This window comes from Linepithema humile, chromosome 4 (genome assembly GCF_040581485.1).
Source record: "Linepithema humile isolate Giens D197 chromosome 4, Lhum_UNIL_v1.0, whole genome shotgun sequence".
In the NCBI taxonomy this organism is placed as follows: domain Eukaryota; kingdom Metazoa; phylum Arthropoda; class Insecta; order Hymenoptera; family Formicidae; genus Linepithema; species Linepithema humile.
The window spans coordinates 29,542,453-29,561,658 of record NC_090131.1 but is presented as its reverse complement, the minus strand read 5'-3'; the positions used below and the strand labels follow the sequence as shown (position 1 = coordinate 29,561,658).

The following is a 19,206-nucleotide window of genomic DNA, read 5'->3' as shown; positions in this document are numbered from 1 at the left end:
ATATACATTTAATTTTGTCTTGCAGTTTCGCAACAACAACGGCTAGGCATGCGAGTAGCAGGAGTGCCGAATGTAACGGGAAGGGTGGTTGCCGTAAATCATGTAATCGGTCCTCGAATGCCGCTTGCTCCACCTCCACCTCCACCGCCGCCACCGTATCCAGGACCGCCTCCTCCATATCCCGGGCCGATACAGGTAAGGGTCAATCTTTATATTATAGAGACTTCTTGGAAATTTCTTGAAAATTTGTGCATCGCTTTGATATTTAATATTTTGACGTAATTAGGAAGGATTACTTAAAATGAATAAACTTTAATGAAAGAAATTAATGTTAGATATACTTCTAAATCAAATTTAATAAAATTTTGATTAATTTATATATCTTTATTTTATTTTTTTAAATACTTTATTAAATTTTGAATTTATTCATAAAACACTTTTCATTAGAACTTTTTATTCCCTTTCTTCTTTCTTTTATTCATATAAAGTTTGTAATTTTTGAGTGAAGAGAGAAAAAATTGGTAATAATTAACGTCGATAACCTACAAAAGCCTGTTAATAACTCATATTTAATTACATAACATGGTTTGCAAGCGTTTTACAATGCATAATTAAAAAAGAAGAACATTTTATCATTGCATGTATAATATTTGTGTCAATCAGTTTGGCAAATTTGCTGAATTTATTTCAAAAATATTTTGCGCGGCTGCAGTTTCAAATATACGAAATAATGTTGCATAATTTGCTAGGCTGCAATTTTAAGATTATAGATATGTTTTTGTCATTCAAAAAAAGTATATAATTTTGATAAAGATAATGGTTATATATATTTATGGCGAGATAATTATTTATATTGTAATTCGAGAATTGTAGACTTCGATAATTTATGGTTTCATTTAAAAATATATTTATAGAAACTATTTGCAAATATACAAACATCTATGATGATATATATTGTAATAATTAGAGAATTAACTAATGAAATAGAAAGCAAAAATAAATATCCACATTAATTAATATACATTTTTATTAGAATATGTACTAATAATAATAATGAATTCACTTTGTAATAGAATAAGATTTTACCTCGGAATGATCAAAGAGCAAAACCAAGGTGTTCAAATTTGTCGTGATCGTAGGTGTAGCTGAATAATAGATTTAACACTTTCAGTGCCAAAAAGAATTATATTTCCTTAGCATTTTGATAAAGAGAGGTAAAGAAAGATGGAAAGCGCAAGAAAGGAGAGTGTGTGTATGTTGAAATAAATAAGAATAAATTTGGAAAATGCTTATTACATGGTACTGGAAGGGTTGTGGTAAAAACTGGCTGGTGTTTTTGGCCTGGGTGTGCAAGTTTGCAATATGCATTTGGTGTTGGTGCATGTGTTTAGATGGGGCTCTGCCCAGGTGGTGGTGGGCGAGGTATGACGCGGCCCCCGGTCCATATAACAGGGCACCAGGTGCCGGTGGCGGGCCCGCCGATGGGTTCCGTGGTGTCGCACCCTCACCGAAGACCCTTGCTTCTGCAGGTGAGCGAGACTCGGGGCATTTCTAACATTAGCACAGAATGAATAGGTCTGAATAATAAATAAATAGGTATAAAGCATCCCGTTTTAAAAACTTCGAGGAGAGAATTTCTTCTCTCAGATCTGAATAAAGATACGTTTAATTTTTGTTGCAAGCAAGAATTTTCTGTTAGAACATTTTTTACAAGAAAAAAGGAACGAGTAGAATACCCAATTAATTTGCCTATTTACAGCATATATTTATTTATTTTGTAGAATATAATGTATTAAAAGAAGAGCAATTTAATAATTAAATATTAGTTTACAAATAAAATTAAAAGACATGTGATTTTTATAAAATAATTACATCGAAATTTTATTATCTTGATATAAAAAGATGAAAAGAAATTAGTAATACCTGCACAATTGGCACCCCTTTTTTTAATATTTAGTTTGTTATGGATTTTAATGCACTTTTAAATGTTTGCATGCATATGCACCACACTGGTGCATGACATTGGTTTCATTAACGTTGAATAAGTGTTTTACCAAAATTTGCTTAATTACTTTTTTGTTATTTTAAAATAATGTGAGCTATCGCTTTTTTTTTTATGATCAATGCATCAATGTCGAAATCGTTCTGCATGTGTGCATGCGCGTGCGCGTGTGCACACGTGTTTATATGTGTATATTACCGATTTAGATCATACGTCTTTCTTTATATTTGTAATAGAGAGAAAGAGAGAGAGAATTAAGATTTAAAGATATTATTATATAAATTTCTGTCGAGTTCAAGAAGGCAACGTTTTATTCATGTGTATTCTTTTTTGCACATACATACTGCACTTTAATTCTTTGCATAGATAATCTTACCTGACATTTCAATTCGATTCGATTTTATTGCAACTACTATCTTAATCTCTATGTCCCAAAGTCGCACTCTCTGTATCCGAAATCGACCTTGACTGTCAGCAGTCATGTTCGCAGGAGCAACCGCTGTTGCTGGAGGATCTGCTGGAGCAGGAAAAACGGGAGCAAGAGAAGCAACAGCAGCAGCAACAGCAACAGCAGCAGCAGCAGCAAACTGAAAGCGCTACCAGTGGAAACCTTTTGAGCGAAAGCGAGTTCGAGAGAATTAAAGCTGATGTCCTGGGCACCACGTCGCCTCCTCAGAGTATGGTGCCGGTGATCAGGCCGTCCTGTGCGGCAAGACCACCTTCGACACCTGGCACCAACTGGCAGCAAAGTAACGTGGCTGCTGACGGGGCGGCAAAACTGGTAGCCGCACAAGTTGGAACGAGACAGCCGATCGCCACACAAACTCCACCGGAATGTTAGTAGACATTTAGTATTTTTTCTTCAATTAAATAATGATTTATATATAATTATTAAGCAATTTGTAAAATAGTAAATTAACTTGCAACACAAAGAATTCGTACATGAAGTTTTAATTTAACATGGTTGAGAGATATTTATTAAAATCAATTTGTTAGAATCTTAATTACTTTCTAAATTCTTATTAAAATTTGTTAGAACTTTGATCTTTAATTATTAATATTCAAAATTATTTTATATTTTATTTAATATTAGCAATTAGAACATTGGAAACACAACTTCCTCACATTTTTCTTCTTCTTTTAAATATGTTGCAACAGTTTTAATCTATCTTAAATTATTATGTATTAATTTAGCGAAAGTGCCTATATTCAGCCGCACTTTGATACCAACTCCGCCAACTCCACCAGAGAATATAGTTAATGAGCAGGATCGACAACTGCATGTGCAATTCAATCAGTGGCTCCATAATCAGAACGACATATTATTGGCCCAATTATCTTATTATGAAAAGGAAGTTGGAAAACTTCGTAAAATAAGAAAGGTAGATAAAAATTTATCTTTAAAGATTTTTAAAATAAGTAATTAATTAATTTAATAATAAATTATGATTATAAATTATAATTCTCTATGTAATAATAATATATATATATAATAAGATTTTTTGAATTCTGATAAACTTTAATGACTTCAATCTTAATTTATTTTTATCTTCTAATTTTATTATTTTTTTATAGTCTCTCAATAGCAAGCAACGGCAACTTCGCAAATCCGGCAATGAACTGACGGAAAATGATGCTGCCGAGTTACAACGAGTGACCAGCGAGCAATCCATCATTCAGAAACACCTAGACAGCTCCCGGAAGCAATTACGTGCACATACCACGACGATACAAGAATATAACACCAACGCCAAGCAACGCCACAAGCAAGGTTCACAAAACGAGCCTTGTTCTCCACTTATGTCACCTTCTCAACATTCTCCGATGCATTCTCCAGCGGCCTTGATTTCTCAAAGTCCTGGTCCCAGCATGATTCAACATTCACCAGCTACTCCATCAATTATTCAACACAGTCCCGGTACACCACTACTTCAGCATAGTCCGGGCAATCCTCAGTCAACCAATTCAGGGACAATGTCACCTCACAATGTTCAGCAACAATCACCAAGAATAGGCACTCCTCACTCCCAAGGTGATGAAAGTCCCTTTAGTCCTGGACCAATGCCCTCTCCAGGCTTATGCAATCCGAACACTACACGGATGACATCGCCACAACATAGAACTATTATTAGTGGAAGATTGACAACTTCTCCTGGGGCTTTTACGCCTGAAACACGAAATCAGCCACAAATGATGACTGATCAGGGTGTGAGAGTTCATAATTTAACACAAAGGTTTGTCAGGCCACCGGAAGGAGCGCAAAGAAGGGGAGGCATTGTTTACAGCCCGCAACTTGGACAGCAGCAGTTGCTGACTCAACAACAGCATCAACAGCTGTTGCAGCAGAGGCAGCAGATTATTCAACAACATGAAAATGTTGTTCAAGATCAAGGACAAGGTGCTATTGGCCGTGCAGCGACGCTGCAGCGACAGCAGATTCTTCAACAGCAACAGCATGAAGGCGTTGCACGACAACAAATTCTTCAGCAACAGAATGATATTTCACAGGAGAGTAAAAACGTTGCTCAACGAAATTTGCAAATGGCTCAACAAAGGCAAATTCTTCAACAACAGCAACAACAAAGTGATCTTATTTCTCAGGATGGACAAAATGTTGTCACGCAAAGAAATTTGCAAATGGCTCAGCAACGTCAACAAATTATTCAACAACAGCAGCAACAGCAACAGCAACCTCAACAAGAAGGTATTTCACAAGACGGTCAAAATATCGTTGCTCAAAGACCGCTGCAAATTACTCAACAACGACAGCAAATTCTCCAACAACAAATTCTACAGCAGCAACAGCAGTCTGAAAATATTTCTCAAGAAGGACAAAATTCTATTAATCAAAGATTGCTGCAAATGACTCAGCAACAACAGCGACCAATTCTTCAACAGCAGCAGCAGAATGATATTATTTCTCAGGAAGGGCAAAATGTTACTGCTCAAAGGAATTTGCAGATGGTACAGCAACGACAGCAGATTCTTCAACAACAACAAATTCTTCAGCAGCAGCACGAAGGTGTTTCTCAAGGTATTTCTCAAGAAGGACAAAATTCTATTTGTCAAAGAACACTGCAAGTAGTTCAGCCGCGGCAACAGCAGCAGCAACAAGATGGCATTTCTCAGGATGGGAATGTCGCTGCTCAAAGGAATTTGCAAATGGCGCGCCAGCAAATTCTCCAACAACAGCAGCATGAGGGTGTTTCTCAGGTTATTTCTCAAGAAGGACAGAATATTGTTGCACAAAGAACATTACAAATGGTTCAACAACGTCAACAAATTTTGCAACAGCACCAACAACAGCAGCAGCAGCAGCAACAGCAGCAGCAACAGCAGCAGCAACCGCAGCCGCAGCATGAAGGTATTTCTCAAGATGGCCAGAACGTTGTCGCCCAAAGAAATTTACAAATGGCTCAGCAACGACAAGCTCTTCAACAGCAACAACAAATTCTTCAACAACAGCAAATTCAGCAGCAGCACGAGGGTGTCTCTCCAGATGGACAAAGCACTATTACTCAAAGATCGTTGCCAATGGCGCAACGACAACAAATTTTTCAACAACATGAAAATGTATCTCAGAATATTTCTCAAGAAGGACAAAATTCAATTTCTCAGAGATCATTGCAATTGACAACTCAGCAACGACAACAGATCCTTCATCAACAGCAGCAGCAGCAACAACAACAACAACAACAACAACAACAACAACAACAACAACAACAACAACAACAACAACAACATGAAGCTATTTCTCAAGAAGGGCAGACTTCTAATGTTCAGAGATCGCTTCAAATGGTTCAACAACGTCAACAGATTCACCAACAACAGCAGCACGAAGGCGTTTCTCAAGAAGGACCGAATTCTATCACTCAAAGAACAATTCAAATGGCTCATCAACGGCAGCATATTCTGCAGCAGCAGCAGCAGCAACAAATGCAACAACGTCAACAATTCTTACAAATGCAGCAGCAACAACAACAGCAACAAAAGCCGCCTAGCTCGCCAATGGTATCTCAGCCAGCGAGTTCTCCTAGTCCGCAGCTTCATCAACAGCTTCAGCAAGGTTATGGTCAACCTCCAAGCTCACCCATGGTGCAGCAGGCAACGATGGGATCTCCGATGCTTCAACAGCAGCTGAATCCAACCTCTCAACCGCCTAGTCCGATGAGTAGGATTTCGCCGATGCTCCACGGCGGCCATCATCATTCTTCAACAACTAATCAGCCGCCCAGCTCACCTATGATGCCTAGGAGTCCCATGGTTGCCGGATCTCCTATGCAGATGCAACGAAGACAGTCCACCGGAAATAGTCCAGCCATGCCAGACAGGCCTCAGAGTGTGGAAAATCCCGGAACTCCACGAACACCGCACACACCTCATAGTTTTGTTCAACAAAATACTAATTTAGCAACAAACGACCAACAACAAATTTCGCAGCAAATTTCTCAGCAAGTTTCTCAGGAGCAATCTTTGTCAGAAAATTCTGCCAGAGGCGGAGGAAATCCGAATAATCCTATAAATCCAGTTCCTTTTTCTAATTGTGGTAAACCGGAATATTTTAAATTAGGATTAAGAGGCGGCTCGCCCAATATTCAGCAAATTTCTCACGAACAAGTTTCAACAGAAAATTCTGCAAAAAGTGGAGAAGATTCCAGTAAACCTAGAAGATCGAGACTGCTTCCAAATTTCGGGAGGTTTGGATTCTTCAAATTAGGTTTGAGAGGTGGCTCGCCGATGTGGTCAAGTAAGGCGGAGAATAGCAAGGGCGGCAAAGGCTCGGAAACATCTCAAGCGAAGAGAGATCAATCTGTGGAAGAGAAGGCGATGATTTCAGCGAGTCGAAAGGCTGCAAGGATTGGTTCATTGGTCTGCGCCGATTACAACGATTTTGATGACGATTCACACACGCCGCCGCAAGCCTCGCCGACGACTTTGGAAGGGAAATCTAATAATCAAGGTACTTCTCTGACCTCTTCGGTTTTGGATAATGGACCACTAGCTCTGGAAAGTCCCGGGGAGAAACTGGAACAACTTCCAGACACGACGTATTTCGACGACGATAAAACTATAGTTAACACTGAGGTGACCTTAAGCTCTGCAGCCCAACGAGATAGCGATGATATTACTGTAATTGAACAATTCGGCGACTCGGAGCTGGTTGATGTTATTTCAGGAAGTTTGGAAGGTGATATGCAAGAAGAGTATGTTCTCTTTGAACCTGAAATGGTGGTGAACATCTCTGCCGACAGTAACGATTTACTTTGCCATGCTCTGGTGAATGATGGTGATCAAAGTCACGATCTAGTGCAAATTCTGGAGATCGAAAATCCTGAATCGCAATCGGAGGAGCCTATTTTGAGCGATGAAGATTTAGTACCGTCGCATTCGAGGAATAAAAAGAATCTGAGACTCGATATCGTGAGGACTCTGCAACCCGGAAAGAAGCTAGTCGCAGTAACTGATACTCCAGAATCTCCCGATCAAGATGAACTCCGAGTGGATCCATCTCCAGGTTCTTACTTAGATCAGTCTCCTGATCAGGATCTAATGGTATCTTTAGTAAGTGAATCCGAGGTGGTTATCATTGATCCGACGACGAAATCTCCTGAAGACAACCTTTCTAAGGGTTCTTGCGACGAAGAGACTGAAAAATCCGATTCCAACGTACAAACTGACGTTTCCAAGGAAAATACAATTGGTGAAAGCTTGATAGACGATCAAACCAAGACTGCGAAGCGGAAGAGTCCTACAAACTTTATTTTTTCGGACAAAACATCTTACGGCAAAATTGCGGCCTCAACTGTCCATCAAGCAAATATTAGCGCAGCTACAAAATCGACGATTTCTTTGGCAAGTACTGTCGGTAGTGCAATAAAAGTACAAGCAATTTCGTCCTGTTCAACTCCGATTCTAGCTTCTACCAGTTCCACCTCTCACCTGAATAAAATCTTAATTCAGCCGATCGCGACAGAGACAAAACCGGCAGGTCAATTTGACTGTAAGGAAGGCTTCTTCGGCAGTCAGAAAGATATCACATTGCCGTCAATGATGGCGAGTATAGTGGCGGACGCAAAGATCGCCGCGAAACTCAGTCAAACCGCTCTGGAGAGTATTTCCAATCCTCGACAAAATAAATCAGATCTGAAGATCATCTCTGCCAGCGAAACGCCGAAAATATTATCTTTAGGTAAGATTTCGGCAACTTCTTCGGGTTTGCTAAATACAACGGAGTCCATGAATAATCCCACGAAGTTAATACTAAGTGTAAAGCCAACTTCCGTGACAATGTCGACGCCGAAGATGTCGATTCCGGATTTGTCGAAGAAGGAGACTACTTTGAAGAGCAAAGAGAAACAAGTAGAAAGTCGAGACGACGAAATAAAGAGAAAGGCAGAAGAAGAGGAAATTCAATACAAAATTAAGAACGAGAGCGATTCTTCGGGTGATTTATCAGTTACCGAGGAGAAAAAGAGCGATCCGCTAAATACAACAGACGAGTTAGAGAGCATGTTAGAAGCTATACATAATCCCGCAGAAAATGCTGGACATAAGAACGATAACTCAACGACGACTCTGAAACGGATGTCGCCCGTCACCGATGATCTATCGCTCGTGAACATTTTGGAGAACGACACCGAACCGGTCGAGAACGACAAAGAGCAAATTTCTTCAGGTACTGACGCGCAAAAAGGGGCGAACAAATCGAAAGAAAAAGACATTGAAAAGGTTAGCAATGACAGAAATACAATTTCAAAGGAGAAGCATCATCAGGACGAGCTGTGTGCTGAAGTGGAGAATACTAAGCCTTTCCTGCAGCATTGTTTGAGCGAAGAAAAGACTTTGATGGAGGAATCTTCCGATGATATTTTAGATCTTTTGCAGAACATCATCTCCCCGAAGCCAGAAATGGCAAGCAGCGACGAATTGAAATCGAGCTTGATTTATCAGATGCCAACTCCGCTGGATACTTTGCCCTTGAATATTCTTCAAGACTCGTTGGATTTAGAACAAGATAATCTTGAGAACGATCAAACAATTCCTACAACCGAAACTAAAAGTCAACCGAAAAGTCAAAATCCTGAAGTGAAGAAAAGTCTTCCGGCGTCGACTCAAGCTTCTACTTTGGTGGCCAGTACTACTGTGGCGCAGCTGCAAAAGAGCACGACAACGGTTCCTCATTTATCGCCGCTCTCGAAGCCGACAGAATTAACCTCCAACGTGGCCAACGTATCCCATCAACTGAGAACGTTGTTATCGTCTCTGCAAAGCAATCAGACGACGGTGAATCCAACAGGAGTAGTCACCATGGTTTCTTCGGTGAAACCTGGAAGTGTTTTGTCCACTTCCAGCGCTCTATCGACCCTGAATTCATCCAACAATACTCAAAGTGGACTTTTGACTTTGACGAGATCGGATCAAGGTCGTCCTCAACTCAATTTGACCAGTAACATTACTAAAGATTCAGACTTAATTAAAAAGGAGACATTGAAGGAACCTAGTGCGGTTATTACGACGATTCCGAAGGTTAATACTAACGATCAAGTCTTTAGGGTGACTTCTTCGGCCACAGCTCTTCAATCCACTTCAGTTTGTAATCTTCCAATCACTTCCTCAACATTAATAACTTCAAGAACCATCACAACGTCCATTTCTATTGCTTCGAATGTCATGCTGAACGCCATGTTAGCCGGAACTAGCACCTTGAAGCCTTCAATTGCTGGTCACGGTCGAAGTAATACCGTGCCAACTCAGTCAGCCACTCTTCTGAGTTCGGTCTTGCCGTCGACGTCAGTACAACGCTCACAAGGTCTTCAGGCAATACTTCAGGTTAGCACAGGATGTTCCACGCCTGCTCGTGCGCTGGTGAACACCAGTTCGGTTGTAACAAGCGCAATGCAGTGCGTTAGAACTATCGTGCCGCCGTTAGCGACTTCTAGTGGAGTTTCTGGCACACCTAGCATTCTTCAGTCAACCTTATCGCAAGCCTCAGGCCATCTTTTGACTTCTAGTCAGGGTCAGTATAAGTCCCCGGTTCTTCTACCCATCGACAATAAAAATAACGATCTTGAAAATCAATCTACCGCTTTGAAGAAAGAGCCTGAAGAGCCGAAAGTCCAAGAGAAGAAGGAAACTGATTCTAAAAATTCTTCTAGTTCTTTGAGATTAGAAGAATCGCAGAATGTGTTGCTGAAACAACTGCTACAGAATACAGCGTGTGCTACAACAGTGGGATCGTTGCAAGGACCCACTTTGCCGTTAGTTCCTTCGCTGGAAGCTCAATTGGACCGACCAGTACTGCCTACGCCACCGTCTCTGCTCCCGCAGTTACTAAACGAGACACCCAAACCAGCAATAAATAAACAAGTTCTTGCGAGGGAAACCTCCTTCTTATCGCATTCGGTGACACCCATGAAGGTTCAGAGTTCACCGATTAAGGAAGAATCTTCTAAACCGCCTCCTTTATTACCTACTTCAGTCGCTATGACACAAAGAGGACAAATCGAAAGCTTGAAGCAGCAAGCGACAAAGTCAGTTCCTATTTCGTCGGCAAATTCTACGGTAAGTTCTTCGGCAAGTCCGCAGCCCGTTTCTACGACAATAACAACGGCGAAAGCTTCTCCGATTGTTTCCACTCAGCAAGAGACTTCTGCAAGTCAAAGCAAGCCGGTGACTGTCAGCAGCGAGGGATCTCAAATTCAACAACGCGTCGCCGTTTCTATTTCAAAAGTCAGTTTACAGAGTAAACCGTTGATGACGTCCGGCTTAGCCGCGAAAAGCGTCCAACCGCCGACCAGTATTTCTAGTAGCGTTCCTGGACCTCAGACTCCTCAGATACAGCAAACTCAAAATCAGGTTCAAGTCGCGCAAAAACCGATAGTAACTCAGCAACAAGTTTCTTCTTCTCCTTCTTCCTCTTCGATTTCTTCTGTTCCACAACAATCTGTTCAGCAACAAGTGCCTCATAGTCATGGGACCATCGCGGGCCCACCACAGACCGTCACGGGGTCCGCCGCCCCGTCGGGTTCCAATGCAGTGCCTTTGGTCGAAGTGAAGAAGGAAATCCTTGAGGAAGTTATGTCCGCTGCCGGTGCAACCACTCCAACCACTCAGATGCAGACCGATACCAAAGACTTTATTACTGCCAAAGAAGAGCTCATGGATACTGCGATAGACGATAAAACCGGTGAGCAACTTTCGTCAATATTTAATATGTCAAGTGTTTTTTTAAAGACAAATATAAATTTGTGAAAATATATCTTAATTGCATCCAGAACGCGATCTAAAATTTATTTACTTAAATAAAAATTTTATCTTCTTAAATATAAAATTGAAAATTCTATTATATTAATCACTAAATAATATAATTAAACCATTCGTGCTTGAAATACTTTCAGATCTCAAGAAATTGAAGAGGAGACAGTACCAGCAAAAGCGAAAGCAGAGTCAAGGCAAAGATGCTGTAGCTGCACCGCAGAAGAAACGTTCTCGCAAAGTTTCACGTCTCGACGAAGACTATGACACGTTTGTGGATAGTCTGATGGCACAGCTACGGCAGATTCAACCAATGGCAGTTCTGGAGCCTCTTCTGAGTCGCAATTTCGGAGTGTGTCCGATTTTTGGCTGCGGGGATCTCGTTAAGGTTGGAAGTCAGAAGGATTATAACGCGAGGACCGGCGATTTGGTTGGAAATTATGGATTGGCCAATTTACCTGGGATTTCTGATCACTATAATACGCAACCTTTTGGAGAATTAGAACCTCTGCCACCCCAGCAACCCTCGACCACGCAGAGAGGATTCTATGATCAAGAGTTTCCGCCTCTGAAATTGGACGATTGTGAGCAACTATTTATTATTATAAATATTTATGTAAAAAAAAGTTGCAAGTAATTTTAATCGAGTTACTTCGACTCTAGGAAGCTATATATAGAATCAAAAAATAATATAAATATAAGAAGTAAAGCACTTTTAAAATATACTGTATAAATAAATAAGAACATATTTTTTTAGCTGATGAGAAAAAAGAGCATATGGCAACAAGTCGTGATGTGGACTCTCCTGACACCATTGTGAGTTCGTCCTCACCTGAATGTGTTATACCAGAATTTATGCATCGTTACCCCGGATTGCGATTGATCGAGGAAGAATCAGACGAAGAATCAGACTGGCTGAAACGCGTGTCACCTGTTATACCTTTGGTCTCGCCGATTCCAATCAGATTGAAACCTGCTTATGTAAAAGATACAGCTAAGCAGGACAAGGAAAATCTTGGAATGCCCAAGTATGTATATTTTTTTTTTCACTATTATTGTTTGGTACATTGTATATATTGTTTATTGAAATTTTATTATTTGAACTTTTCCAGACTTGGCAAGTCTCCTCCGATTCCTCTACGGGAAAGCGGAAACGTAACCGTGACCTTAACTCTGAACAGTCAGGCTGCCGATGATATAATGGGTGTACTTAAAGATCTTGCAAACATTCTGAATATAGCTCCACCAGCTGGCTACCAAATAGTTGAACGCACCACTACTCCTCCCAGTCAAAAACTGGGATTGTACAGGACTAAAGGAAAGGATGGCAAAGAGGGTGGTACGTAACCAATAAAATAATTATCATTAAAAATAATTTGTATGAATTAAACGAAAATATCGATACAAATTTCCTTTAAAAAAAAATTCTGAATTATAAAATCAGAGTTCTATAAATAAAATTAGTAGATAAAAAAGATGCACATTCTTTGATTAACAGTACTTAAAATTATAATATTATTTTAAAATACATATATATCTATTTATCATCTAGCTCCAATTGATATACAAAGTATCCTGAATGGTGCGGCAAAGTTCTGCCGTCATTGCGACGTTGTGATTCTTAATAGCCTGATTCGGAAGAAAGTGTCGGATCTGTCGTTCTTGAGTAAGGAAGAAGCCGAATCTGGCGACGAACTTTGCTTTTGTTCGGCTGCTTGTTATATGCAATTCGCGCTTATGCATCGCACACCCTCTACGACTCAGGATAAGGTTAGCAAAGAATAACTTATTCTATATAATATTTTTTAGAAATTTATTTTATAATTAATTATTACGCATAAAGTAAATATGTAGCAATAATATTAATATTATTATTAATTAATATTAATATTTATAATATTATATTAGTAAATAATAATATTAATATTATTATTAATTAATATTAATACTTATAATATTATATTAATACTATAATATTATATTAATATTATTATTTAAAACTGAGTATTACTTGCATATTAATTCTTTCATTATTTTACAGGCTGCGACGATAGTGGACCACTTATGTCATAAAGCAGACGCAAAATTGCTAGAAGACGATCTAAAGAGCCTGAAAAGGTTTCCTATTAAGCAACCGCAGCAACAGGTGGAGAGAATTGAGAGCCTGGAGCTTGATAATGAATCATCATCAGAGATTAAGGTGAAAATTGAAAAGCTGGAGAACGCGGAGAGTGCAGAGATCGAAAATCTGCGGCCGAAGAAACACTCTATTATTGACGACATTGGTGAAGTGACCGAGCCACAACCACCCGCAAAGATCTGGAAAGGTTCGAGATACAAATTATGGTCGATGGGAACCATACATCCCACCACCAAGTTCAAAAAACCCAATGAGAAAGAAATTACCGAGGTAAATGGTTAATTTTGTGATTTAATGATTATTTTTCAGAGTGTTGTGTGAATAATGCGATTATTCATGTATTATATTGGTAATTCGTTATTTAAAAACTTTATGTAAGCTTTTTAATATTGATATCAAATAATTTACTATTTCTCTAGTGCATTAAAAAAAATTTTGGTATAAAATTTGCTCACGAGAAATATAATATCAATCTTTTTCCAGATGCTATTTCGTATGGGAGTTACCGTAGTGCCCGCAAAAGCCGAAGACAGTCGTCGTTGCATGTTCTGTCAGAATCAAGGCGACGGGACGGCCGATGGACCGGCTCGATTGCTCAATTTTGACGTAGATAAATGGGTACACCTCAATTGCGCGTTATGGTCTGAAGATGTATATGAGATAATGACCGGCGCACTAATGAATTTAGATACCGCGCTGCAACACAGCCTCGTGCTAAATTGCATCGTTTGCGAGAAACCTGGTGCCACAGTCAAGTGCTTTAAGATAAGATGCACCAACGTTTATCATTTGGGCTGCGCTGTCAAAGATGGATGCGTCTTTTATAAGAACAAGGTATTATATATAGAATTAATATTTATTTGCTTTGTGAACGAATCGATTAATTACCTTGTTTAATATTAGAGTATATTTAATATAATTTTAAATGTGTATATTGACTTAAAAGTATTTTTAATATCAAGTTCTTAAAGTCTTGGTTCTTTAATTTTTTATTTTCATAATTCTCTTAAAATTTTAGTTCTCACTTTCTACTTTTTTTACACAGTATTATTAGAGTAACTGAATTCTTTGTCTTTTTCCAGAGCACCTTTTGTTCTCAGCACATTCAAAAGAACGAGAAAGACAACGAGCTGACCACGCTCTCTGTCTATCGTCGTGTCTACGTTAATCGCGATGAAAATCGTCAAGTTGCCGCAGTGATGCACCATTCCGAACACAATCATCTACTTCGCGTGGGTTCTCTTATCTTCCTTAGCGTCGGACAATTGCTTCCCCATCAATTGCAAAACTTTCACACGGCCCACTACATCTATCCGGTGGGCTACAAGATAGTGCGCTTCTATTGGAGTATGCGCAGACCGAACAAACGCTGCCGCTATGTCTGCTCGATTCACGATGTATCCGGTCGTCCAGAATTTCGCGTATTAGTCCAGGAACCTAATCAAGAGGATGTTGAGTTGAGAGATGCCAGTCCGCGAGCTGTTTGGAGTAGAATTTTAGAACCGCTTGCAGAATTGAGAAAAAGTACGAACTCTGTTCAATTATTTCCAAGATATGTTTTGGGCGAAGATCTATTCGGATTGACAGAGCCGGCAGTGGTACGAGTTCTCGAAAGTTTGCCTGGAATTGAGACTCTGACTGACTACAGGTAAAGAGTTTGACATTTTTTTTTATTGATTGAGTAATATCGATTGAATTCTAATCTCTTACATGTATACCGTTATATTTTATTCACGTGTTAAAAGCTTGTATTTAAACTTTTATTATATCTTCAATCAATTCTTCTGCGATACATCATCATAAAATATTACAAACTTCAGTAGTGATGGCAAAATATATCTCTACGCTCAGGTTTAAATTTGGTCGCAATCCATTGCTGGAATTACCCTTGGCTATCAATCCGACTGGAAGCGCACGGACAGAGGCTCGCTTGCGTAACCAATTGCCGTGGAAGCGACCACACACACAGCGCACAGGAGGTTGGGCATCGCGTGGTGGAACGGCTGTGCCATTTGCCCTATCGACATGCGGGTCATCGGTTACGATGGGCGCTGGCGTTTCATCGACATTAGCGGCTGCTGCTGCTGCCGCTGGCGAGGCAGCCTCCTGTCCGTATTCTAAACAATTTGTTCACTCCAAGAGCTCGCAGTATAAAAAGATGAAACAGGAGTGGCGTAACAATGTTTATCTGGCAAGATCGAAGATTCAGGGTTTGGGACTCTACGCGGCGAGAGATCTTGAGAAGCATACAATGGTGATCGAATATATCGGCGAAATTATTAGGACTGAACTGGCGGAAACAAGAGAGAAACAGTATGAAGCTAGAGTGAGTGTCGAAGCTTGTTCGACTTGTATTCTATTAATTAAATCTATTCTGATAATTTTATATTATTTTTTTTAGAATCGCGGTATATATATGTTCCGATTGGACGAAGAACGAGTGGTGGATGCAACACTGTGCGGTGGTCTCGCTCGTTATATCAACCACTCCTGTAATCCCAATTGCGTCGCCGAGATCGTCGAGGTTGAACGTGATCTCAGAATTATCATTTTTGCCAAACGTAGAATCCAACGTGGCGAAGAGGTAATTTATAAGATAAGATATATTTCATAGAATATAGCCAATTCTGTTTTCATTTTTGTTTTTAAATTAATCGTTTGAAATTCTTTATTCTTTAAACCTTATCTTTCGTCTTAAATTCTTTGTTTCTTCTGTTCTTATTTGTTTCTTTTTTCTTCCAGTTGGCATACGATTATAAATTCGACATCGAAGATGATCAGCACAAAATTGCATGCGCCTGTGGCGCGCCTAATTGCCGCAAATGGATGAACTGAAGAAATCAGGACGAGAATAAAAAGAGACAAACAAATGAGAAAGAAGACTCGGGTCTCTTCACGCTGCCCGTTGTTATTATTGTTGCTCCGTTGTATAGGGTAAGAAATTATATAGCAGTAGTTTTCCACGTCGCGCGAAAACGAAGAAAAGATACCGAAACAAATGCTATATATGAATATATTAACACGAGACACAAAATTTATATTATATATAAATATATATATATATATATATATATGTATATATATATATATATATATATAGACATACACAAAATTTATATATAGACACACGATAAAATATAAATATACCAAGCTGTAATTTAATTTATATAAAGTGCCATCGTGCCGTAATTTTAAATATGAATCTATTTAATATTGAATTAACTCCGGATTTACTCCTATTCTTCAATTTACACTAATATATAATTATAATTCTTCTAGATAATATTTTATAAAGTATATCTTTTTTTTAATTCAGATATAACAAAGAATTAATAGAATGGATTAAAAAAAAGAGTAATTGTATAAAATTATGTAAGATAAAAAAGAATTTGTTTTAAATTTTAATTTTAAGCTAAAAAATGAAGAATATGTGTATGTTGTTAAAAAATGTGTATTTGTTTTTGTTAAATAATTGATTACTTAGTTTATCAAATAAAAAATATGATATCTGTATATTTTTACTTTATAAATCAAGAGATAATGAAGAGATTAATTTATTTTATATTTTGAAGAAAAAATGCATACTAACAAATGATGATGCTCCTGTTTTTTCACTGCATTCACATGCAATTAATTTAGTATCCAAATCGGTGACTGCAGCGAGAAACAGTTGCTTTAAAACCAAACTTTTTCATGTTGTTTATAGGAGTGATCCAGAGTTAAGAATTAAGAATTGATAGATCGAAGAAGTCGTGGTGCTAATCAGAGACGCCATCACATTCCTCCAAAGTGTTGTATAATATATATTATAGTTATCGTTATATTAAGAAGAAAATATCGATTTCTTGTATATTATAGGGATTAGAATGGAATTATCAAGAGAACGAGAAAAAAAATTGAAATATACGAGTGTATGTATGTGAGAAAGAGAGAGAATTTCTATCCTTGCTTTTGACGGAAGACAATTTGTTGTAATATACATTGTTTATTATATAATAATTATTATCATGTATAATTATACTAAATACACAATACACATACACCGGCACGCACCGCACTGTTCTGTACATATATATACTATAGAAAGTAGTTATTTTCGAACCACACGATATATGTATGTAAAGCGAGAAACAGCAAATCTGAAACGATTTGGAAGAATTATATACGATTATACCGATTTTATTATGCGAGTGGTTTTTAATAAGAATCCTCTCTTTTCCTTTCTTTTTTAATTCTTAACTTCTAATTAATTTTATTACATTGTTATTTTTGTATGTAAACTAATGATTTAAAATTGTATGAATAGAAATATATAAAGTGATATTATTTATGTAACTTTTTATTTTCATATTCGTGGTCATATTTACAAAAAGAAGATAATAAGATAACGCATAAATATAAAATGCAGTCCTTCCTTTCAGAGATTCATTTTACCAATCAATGAATTATCTCCTCAATAATAATAGTAATATAATAACAATACTAATACAAATATATATTTACAAATATGTATTTATAACTTAGTAGCAAACCAAGTTGTACAAAAAACGTTTTTAATTCTAATTTTGCTTCTTAATTATTCGACAAATAAAATTCATTCATGCTATCTCAAGTTTTCACAAGACAAGATAGAAAATTGTACGAATGTATATGTAAAAGTAAGAATGAATCACGAACTAAAGGTGTACAAAGTTGTGAAGGAGACGGCATATACAAAATAGAATACGAGTAAATGCAACTCTTTGGTCTCTTTCGCATTTGAACGATTTGAATTTCTTATTCATCCGCAGAACTTATGAATTAATTAATCACAATTGTAAGATTTATGAGGAATGAGAAGTTTTTAACATTTGCACATACATTGGCAATTTTCTTTTCATTATCACAATTTTCGGTATACCGAATGTATATATATTGCTATAGTCAGTCTTAAATAACGCAAATATTTTTATAAATACAAAAATTTTAACTCTATTTCTTATATCGATATCTGTTATTTTTATTCAAAAGAAGGAAATCTTTTAATCTCTGATCAAGGCTTCGTCTATTTATTTTTTCTATCTCGAAATTTTTCTACAATATTTCTTTCATTATTTTGTACTGTACCACTTTGAAAAATTTTAGGAATGAATGTGAATGAAGATTGCTGATTTTTTTTTGTGTTTTCCATGGATACATTTTCTTTATTATAATTTAGTATTGTGCAACTGTATAAAGAAATTTAGAAATTAACAATTATATTGATTCAAGTTTTAAAATGCTGTCACAAAAAGAATAATCATAGAAGTTATATAATATTTTAATTTTGCTGATTTAAAAAATTAATTATTTATTTATATATATGTATATAACATTTTTACATATTTATAAGTTATATACGTTATATATAATAATTATATATATAATATATTATATAAAATAGTTTAATTTAAAAAAAATTAATATTGAAGCTGATACAAATACAAATAATTTTCTTTGTAAAGATTGAAAATCTTAAAATCCTGCATTACTTAAAACAATTAATTATGAAACAGAGAATAAATAAATAAGTAGTTAGGTCTTTGATAATTTATAAAGCAAAAACTTGTTTATTAATCGATAAATGGATAAATTTGAATTATGCAGCTAATACATCATTCCTTCGTAAGTATTCTAATTATTCCATCGATTGTATTCGAAAAGTACAGAAACTAAATTTCAAAGTGGCACAAATTTTTATATACAATTTATTTTTTATTTTGTGTTTGCGCAAAAAGAAAGCCGACCTGAGTAAAACATCCTGAAAGCTGGATGTAACAATCTTACTGGA

General features: G+C 37.3%; 1 protein-coding gene across 18 annotated transcripts in view; it reads left to right on the top strand.

Annotated features, from left to right (window-relative positions):
* The window catches only part of LOC105673337 (histone-lysine N-methyltransferase 2D), a 33,910-nt gene extending 16,328 nt beyond the window's left edge, over nt 1-17,582 (top strand). For 7 of the 18 annotated variants that reach the window (XM_067354164.1, XM_067354170.1, XM_067354169.1 and 4 more), the window contains 14 exons: nt 26-195; nt 1,392-1,529; nt 2,478-2,838; nt 3,197-3,384; nt 3,578-11,189; nt 11,401-11,841; nt 12,015-12,596; nt 12,810-13,027; nt 13,299-13,667; nt 13,881-14,231; nt 14,480-15,045; nt 15,249-15,723; nt 15,799-15,981; nt 16,140-17,582. In XM_067354164.1, the coding sequence (XP_067210265.1) occupies nt 26-195; nt 1,392-1,529; nt 2,478-2,838; nt 3,197-3,384; nt 3,578-11,189; nt 11,401-11,841; nt 12,015-12,596; nt 12,810-13,027; nt 13,299-13,667; nt 13,881-14,231; nt 14,480-15,045; nt 15,249-15,723; nt 15,799-15,981; nt 16,140-16,232 (11,747 nt within the window). In that variant the 3' untranslated portion in view covers nt 16,233-17,582. The remainder of the gene's footprint in view (nt 1-25; nt 196-1,391; nt 1,530-2,477; nt 2,839-3,196; nt 3,385-3,577; nt 11,190-11,400; nt 11,842-12,014; nt 12,597-12,809; nt 13,028-13,298; nt 13,668-13,880; nt 14,232-14,479; nt 15,046-15,248; nt 15,724-15,798; nt 15,982-16,139) is intronic. The other 11 variants (XM_067354171.1, XM_067354162.1, XM_067354159.1 and 8 more) reach the window with 8 other exon arrangements.
* The last annotated feature ends 1,624 nt before the right edge of the window (nt 17,583-19,206 follow it).